The sequence below is a fragment of the Phytophthora sojae genome (genome assembly GCF_000149755.1).
Source record: "Phytophthora sojae unplaced genomic scaffold PHYSOscaffold_4, whole genome shotgun sequence".
Classification (NCBI taxonomy): domain Eukaryota; phylum Oomycota; class Peronosporomycetes; order Peronosporales; family Peronosporaceae; genus Phytophthora; species Phytophthora sojae.
The window spans coordinates 1,045,158-1,052,049 of NW_009258118.1; the positions used below are offsets into that span (position 1 = coordinate 1,045,158).

General features: G+C 59.0%; 3 protein-coding genes across 3 annotated transcripts in view; 2 read left to right on the top strand and 1 right to left on the bottom strand.

Moving 5' to 3' along the window:
- Positions 1-396, bottom strand: part of PHYSODRAFT_497974 (hypothetical protein) — a gene marked incomplete at both ends in the record, with an annotated part of 3,613 nt that extends 3,217 nt beyond the window's left edge. Inside the window, one exon of the mRNA XM_009527534.1 lies at positions 173-396. Coding sequence (XP_009525829.1) covers positions 173-396 — 224 coding nt within the window. The remainder of the gene's footprint in view (positions 1-172) is intronic.
- A 3,616-nt stretch (positions 397-4,012) lies between these two features.
- On the top strand, positions 4,013-4,393 carry PHYSODRAFT_501087 (hypothetical protein; the record flags this gene model as incomplete). Its single annotated transcript, XM_009527535.1, has 2 exons — positions 4,013-4,236; positions 4,273-4,393. The coding sequence occupies 2 exons, from the start codon at positions 4,013-4,015 to the stop codon at positions 4,391-4,393; spliced, it is 345 nt and encodes a 114-aa protein (XP_009525830.1).
- A 1,197-nt stretch (positions 4,394-5,590) lies between these two features.
- On the top strand, positions 5,591-6,125 carry PHYSODRAFT_503866 (hypothetical protein; the record flags this gene model as incomplete). The annotated part of the gene is made up of 3 exons (XM_009527536.1): positions 5,591-5,844; positions 5,929-5,997; positions 6,104-6,125. 3 exons carry the CDS (start codon positions 5,591-5,593, stop codon positions 6,123-6,125), a joined length of 345 nt encoding a protein of 114 aa, XP_009525831.1.
- Positions 6,126-6,892: the final 767 nt, after the last annotated feature.

Below are 6,892 nucleotides of genomic sequence, written 5' to 3' on the forward strand. Positions count from 1 at the left end.
GCCACCATACACGCCTCAGCTCAACGGAGTGGCCGAGCGAATGAATCGGACGCTGGTGGAGTGTGCGCGCTGCATGCTGGAGCACGCCGGGTTGTCGAAGGAGTACTGGGGAGAAGCAGTGATGACGGCCACGTTCCTCCGCAACCGGTGTCCGACGCGCGCCATCAGTCACGACAAGTCGCCGTACCACGTTTGGACCGGCAAGAAGCCTTTGCTGGCCAACCTCAAGGTGTTCGGGTGCCACGCGTACGTGCACGTGCCGAAGGAGAAGCGGTCGAAGTTCGACGCTCGGTCGGTGCGCTGTCGTTTCCTCGGGTACTCGGAGCACGAGAAGGCGTATCGGTTCGAGGAGATCGAGAGCGGTCGCGTGTTGGTGAGCCGCGACGCGCAGTTCATGGAGGATGTCTTCGACGGTGGGAGACGCGACTACGCTTCGAAGGAGGTGTTGGTGGGTCTTCCGACAGATGATGATGAAGACACCACGGATGAAGAGACTCAGTCCGGATCAGACGAGAACAGAGAAGAAGCTGCGCGGAATCAAGACTTTGAACCCGGCAGCAAGCGACACCCGCGCACGCAGTCGCTCGAGGAAGCCGTGGAGGTTCCGAGTGCCAAGCGGTATGCGGTGCCGAGACGACAGCAGCCGCTGGACGAGATGTCTGCCGCAGCACAAGAGAAGGAAGACTTCGAGGCTGCGTACGTCGTGGATTCAGTGGGAGAGATGCCGACAACGTTCAAGTCGGCGATGGAATCCAGCGACGCAGACAAGTGGAAAGAGGCGTGCGACTCGGAGGTGGAGTCGCTCCGCAAGAACGAGACGTGGACCCTGGTGCCACTGCCGAAGGGACGCAAGGCGATCGGCTGCAGATGGGTGTTCCGCGTGAAGGAGAACCAGTCTGGAGAGATCGAGCGGTTCAAGGCGCGACTGGTGGCGAAGGGGTTCTCGCAGAAGTACGGCATCGACTACGACGAGACGTTCGCGCCGGTGGCCAAGTTCACGTCGATTCGGGTGTTGTTGAGTCTGGCGGCCAAGTACAAGCTCACAGTGCACCAGATGGATGTGAAGACCGCGTTCCTCAACGGCTTGTTGGACGAGGACATCTACATGGCGCAGCCGGACGGATATGTGGACGGAGATCGACCCGACTACGTGTGCCGGCTCAAGCGTTCGCTGTACGGCCTGAAGCAATCGCCGCGGATGTGGAACAAGACGATCGACGAGTTCATGTTGAAGCTGGGGTTCAAGAAGTGCGAGTCCGACCACTGCATCTACTTGAAGCGGGACAATCACGACATGATGTTCGTGGCACTGTACGTGGACGATCTGGTCCTCGCCAGCAGCAGCGACGGGATGCTGAAGGACACGAAGCAGGCGCTGAGTGACCGGTTCGAGATGACTGACATGGGCCAGCTCAAGTACTTCCTCGGTATGGAGATCGAGCAAGATGTGGCGACTGGGAAGGTGTCGGTGCGGCAGACCAAGTTCGCGAAGGACATTCTCGAGAAGTTCAAGATGGATGAGAGCAACCCTGTGAAGACACCGCAGGATCCGGGTCTGAAGCTGACCAAGGCCATGTGCGAGGGAGGCTGCAAGCACGACGAGACCATGGCGAATGTTCCGTACCGGAACGCCGTGGGCTGCCCCATGTATCTCATGGTGGGGACTCGTCCGGACCTCGCAGCGGCAGTGGGAGTGCTGAGCCAGTTCGCAGCGGACCCATGTCCGACACACTGGCAGGCGCTCAAGAGGGTCTTCCGCTACATCCGAGGAAAAGGAAGAGCACTTGGGCAGTAGTTGGCAAAATGCAAAGTGATTCGATTCAGGTCCTTAGTTCGCAACCGCGTGCTACCTCTAAGCCTGCTACTGGATACCTCTTACTGGATACACCCTACTGGATTCTCTACTGGATACACAGTTACCTTATCCAATCAGAGAACGCCACGTCGATGCCCATCTTGTACCCACAATCTTGGCGTAATCACCGTGACGTAATCATCGTCCCGTAATCACCTGAATGATTTCGGTACCACACAGTGAAGGTCACGCCGACCTCACTGATGACGCGTTCGCGTCACACGGTCGCTTGGCGAGGCGTCGTCACATCAGTCTTGACAACACTCCCACTCGACTCGTCAGCGACCACGATGCCCAGCTTCGTCCTGAGCGCGTCGAACTGCGGCGCCGCGATCGGCTTCGTCATGATGTCCGCCAGCATGTCGAGTGTCGAAACATACTGCAACACCACTTGACCGTCTTCCACCTTCTCGCGCACGAAGTGGTAGCGAATGTCGATGTGCTTGGTGCGCTTGTGGAACTCCGGGTTCTTGGCCAACGCGATGGAGCCTTGGGTGTCCTCGTAGATCTTCACCCCTTCATCGCTCGCCATCTCGCCCAGCTCGCACAGAAACACCTTGAGCCACACCGCCTCCTGCGTGGCCTCCGACAGCGCCATGTACTCGGCTTCCGTCGACGAGAGCGCCACCGTGCGCTGCTTCTTGCTTCGCCAGCTGATGCATCCGCCGTTCATCATGAACGCGTAGCCGCTCGTACTCCGTCGAGACTCGATGTCGCCGGCCCAGTCCGCGTCCGAGTAGCCTTGCAGTCCGTCCTCGCTGCTCGCTTGAAACACGAGGCCGTGCGTCTTCGTGCCTCGGATGTAGCGGAAGACCCTGCCAGTGTGTCGGACATGGGTCCGCTGCGAACTGGCTCAGCACTCCCACTGCCGCTGCGAGGTCCGGACGAGTCCCCACCATGAGATACATGAGGCAGCCCACGGCGTTCCGGTACGGAACATTCGCCATGGTCTCGTCGTGCTTGCAGCCTCCCTCGCACATGGCCTTGGTCAGCTTCAGACCCGGATCCTGCGGTGTCTTCACAGGGTTGCTCTCATCCATCTTGAACTTCTCGAGAATGTCCTTCGCGGACTTGGTCTGCCGCACCGACACCTTCCCAGTCGCCACATCTTGCTCGATCTCCATACTGAGAAAGTACTTGAGCTGGCCCATGTCGGTCATCTCGAACCGGTCACTCAGCGCCTGCTTCGTGTCCTTCAGCATCCCGTCGCTGCTGCTGGCGAGGACCAGATCGTCCACGTACAGTGCCACGAACATCATGTCGTGATTGTCCCGCTTCAAGTAGATGCAGTGGTCGGACTCGCACTTCTTGAACCCCAGCTTCAACATGAACTCGTCGATCGTCTTGTTCCACATCCGCGGCGACTGCTTCAGGCCGTACAGCGAACGCTTGAGCCGGCACACGTAGTCGGGTCGATCTCCGTCCACATATCCGTCCGGCTGCGCCATGTAGATGTCCTCGTCCAACAAGCCGTTGAGGAACGCGGTCTTCACATCCATCTGGTGCACTGTGAGCTTGTACTTGGCCGCCAGACTCAGCAACACCCGAATCGACGTGAACTTGGCCACCGGCGCGAACGTCTCGTCGTAGTCGATGCCGTACTTCTGCGAGAACCCCTTCGCCACCAGTCGCGCCTTGAACCGCTCGATCTCTCCAGACTGGTTCTCCTTCACGCGGAACACCCATCTGCAGCCGATCGCCTTGCGTCCCTTCGGCAGTGGCACCAGGGTCCACGTCTCGTTCTTGCGGAGCGACTCCACCTCCGAGTCGCACGCCTCTTTCCACTTGTCTGCGTCGCTGGATTCCATCGCCGACTTGAACGTTGTCGGCATCTCTCCCACTGAATCCACGACGTACGCAGCCTCGAAGTCTTCCTTCTCTTGTGCTGCGGCAGACATCTCGTCCAGCGGTTGCTGTCGTCTTGGCACCGCATACCGCTTGGCACTCGGAACCTCCACGGCTTCCTCGAGCGACTGCGTGCGCGGGTGTCGCTTGCTGCCGGGTTCAAAGTCTTGATTCCGCGCAGCTTCTTCTCTGTTCTCGTCTGATCCGGACTGAGTCTCTTCATCCGTGGTGTCTTCATCATCATCTGTCGGAAGACCCACCAACACCTCCTTCGAAGCGTAGTTGCGTCTCCCACCGTCGAAGACATCCTCCATGAACTGCGCGTCGCGGCTCACCAACACGCGACCGCTCTCGATCTCCTCGAACCGATACGCCTTCTCGTGCTCCGAGTACCCGAGGAAACGACAGCGCACCGACCGAGCGTCGAACTTCGACCGCTTCTCCTTCGGCACGTGCACGTACGCGTGGCACCCGAACACCTTGAGGTTGGCCAGCAAAGGCTTCTTGCCGGTCCAAACGTGGTGCGGCGACTTGTCGTGACTGATGGCGCGCGTCGGACACCGGTTGCGGAGGAACGTGGCCGTCATCACTGCTTCTCCCCAGTACTCCTTCGACAACCCGGCGTGCTCCAGCATGCAGCGCGCACACTCCACCAGCGTCCGATTCATCCGCTCGGCCACTCCGTTGAGCTGAGGCGTGTATGGTGGCGTGAACTTCTGCTCGATGCCGCGATCCGCACACAACTTGGCCATCGCACCCGAAGTGTACTCGCCGCCGTTGTCGCTCCGAAGCACCTTCACTCGCTTGCCGGTCTGCGTCTCAGCCAACGCGACGAACGCAGCGAACTTGGCAGCCACCTCCGACTTGTTCCGTAGCAGGTACACCACGCAGAAGTGCGACTTGTCGTCGATGAACGTGACGAAGTAGCGCTTGCCTCCGAACGTCGCCGTCTGCATCGGACCGCACACATCGCTGTGGACCACCTCCAGCACTTGCTTCGCACGGTTCGGCGACGACTTCATGAAGCTTACTCGCGTTTGCTTGCCGAGTGCGCACCCGTCGCACACCTCCCACTGCTTCACCGACGTCATTGGGATGCCAGTGCCGTAGCCCTTCTTGACGATGGCGTCGAGACCACCATGGCCGATGTGACCAAGTCGAAGGTGCCAGAGGTACGACGTGGTGTCCCCTTGGCGATTCTTCGAGCTTGCCGCATTGGCCTCGTCAGCAGGCGTCCTCGGCGTCATGCAGAGCTTGAACAGTCCTTTGCCTTCGCGAGCGCCGAGCTTCCACTTGAGACCCTTCGTTTCCGCAAAGCACCCGTCGCTCTCGAAGGTTACTGGCCCGACGTCCTTGGTGAAGCGGCCGACGGAGAACAGGTTGCGCGACAGCTTCGGGATGTGCCACACACCCGTGAGCACACCCTTCTTCATGCCGCGCGGTGTCTGCATCGACATCACGATGTCGCCGCTCCCCACCGCCTGAACCACGCCGTCGTCCGCCAGATGCACGTCCACCGGAGAGATCTTCTTGTAGTTCTTCATGTACTCCTTCGAGTACGTCATGTGCTGCGTCGCACCCGAGTCGACCAGCCACATGCCGCTCAGCTTGGAGGCACCCGTGTCGCCACCAACCGAGAAGAGGAAGTCGCCAGAGTCATCTTCGACCTGCGCGACGTTCGCTCGTTGCGGCCTCTGCCGCTCCCCGTTCTCGCGGATCCGCACCGGACACTTGGCGATCCAATGTCCGTGCTCGCCGCAGTAGTGACAGGCGCTCGTCCTCTGCGCTTGCGCCTGCCGTCCCTTGCGCTTCCCGTTGTCGCTTGTCATGAACGCTTGACCTTGAGCGTGCGCGGTTCCGTCAGCACCGCCACCTTGTTCCTTGCGCTTCATGTCCTCGTGCAGGAGCCGAGACGTCACGAGCTCCCACGTCAGCGTGTCGGAGCGCGATTCCAACGCCGTGATGAGGAACTGGTACGACTCGCTCAGACTGGCAAGAAGCGTGATTACCAAGTCGTCCTCGCTGACCGGAGCGCCGACCGCGTCGAGCTGTTCCGCCAGCGTCTTGAGCTTGTTAATGTGCTCCAGCACATCATCACCTTCGTCCATCGTTGTCGTGAAGAACCGTCGACGAAGAAAGAGCTTGTTCGCCAGGCTCTTCTTCTCGAAGTGTCCCTCGAGTCTTGACCATGCATCATGCGCGTCCTTCGCCGACCGCACCAGCGGCAGCTGCGAGTCCTCCAACGCGAGACAGACGATCGCCAGCGCCTTGCGCGACTTCTTGCGAAACGTCGCTTGGTCCGCCGCGGTCGTGCACTGCTCGAGCTTCACTTCCCCACTCGTCACTTCCCACAGTTCGCGCTCCTCCAGCACCATCTGCATCTTGAACTTCCATGTGTGGAAGTTGGTTCCGTCGAACTTGTTGATGCGGGCGGTCGCGGTCGGGGCGGCGTCCATGGCGAAGGCGCAGTCGGGGTCTTGGTCAGGGAAGACGGGGCTTGGGCTCATAACCAAAAGGAAGAGCACTTGAGCAGTAGTTGGCAAAATGCAAAGTGATTCGATTCAGGTCCTTAGTTCGCAACCGCGTGCTACCTCTAAGCCTGCTACTGGATACCTCTTACTGGATACACCCTACTGGATTCTCTACTGGATACACAGTTACCTTATCCAATCAGAGAACGCCACGTCGATGCCCATCTTGTACCCACAATCTTGGCGTAATCACCGTGACGTAATCATCGTCCCGTAATCACCTGAATGATTTCGGTACCACACAGTGAAGGTCACGCCGACCTCACTGATGACGCGTTCGCGTCACACGGTCGCTTGGCGGGGCGTCGTCACATCAGTCTTGACAACAGATCTCAGCAGCCTATCTCTACTGAGCGCGCCGGCTGGAACAGCTCAAAACAACAAGGCTCTCATCCTTGGAGCTTCTGGATAAATTGGAACGATCTCCAGCTTGACGGCAACAAGCATTACAGGTACTCTACAGACCGCGGCTCAGCCTAATATCACTTCTGTCGGAACTCTAAGTTCGTTGAGTATAATTTCTGTTTTTGGCAAAGGATTGGTCATTCAGAATGATAGTACTACATCGACAGCCAGTCTCAATATCGTGAGCTAGTATCAGATGGAGCAAGGCATACGAGGATCGGCTAATGCCATCTTGCCCAATACTTACTTTTGGTGT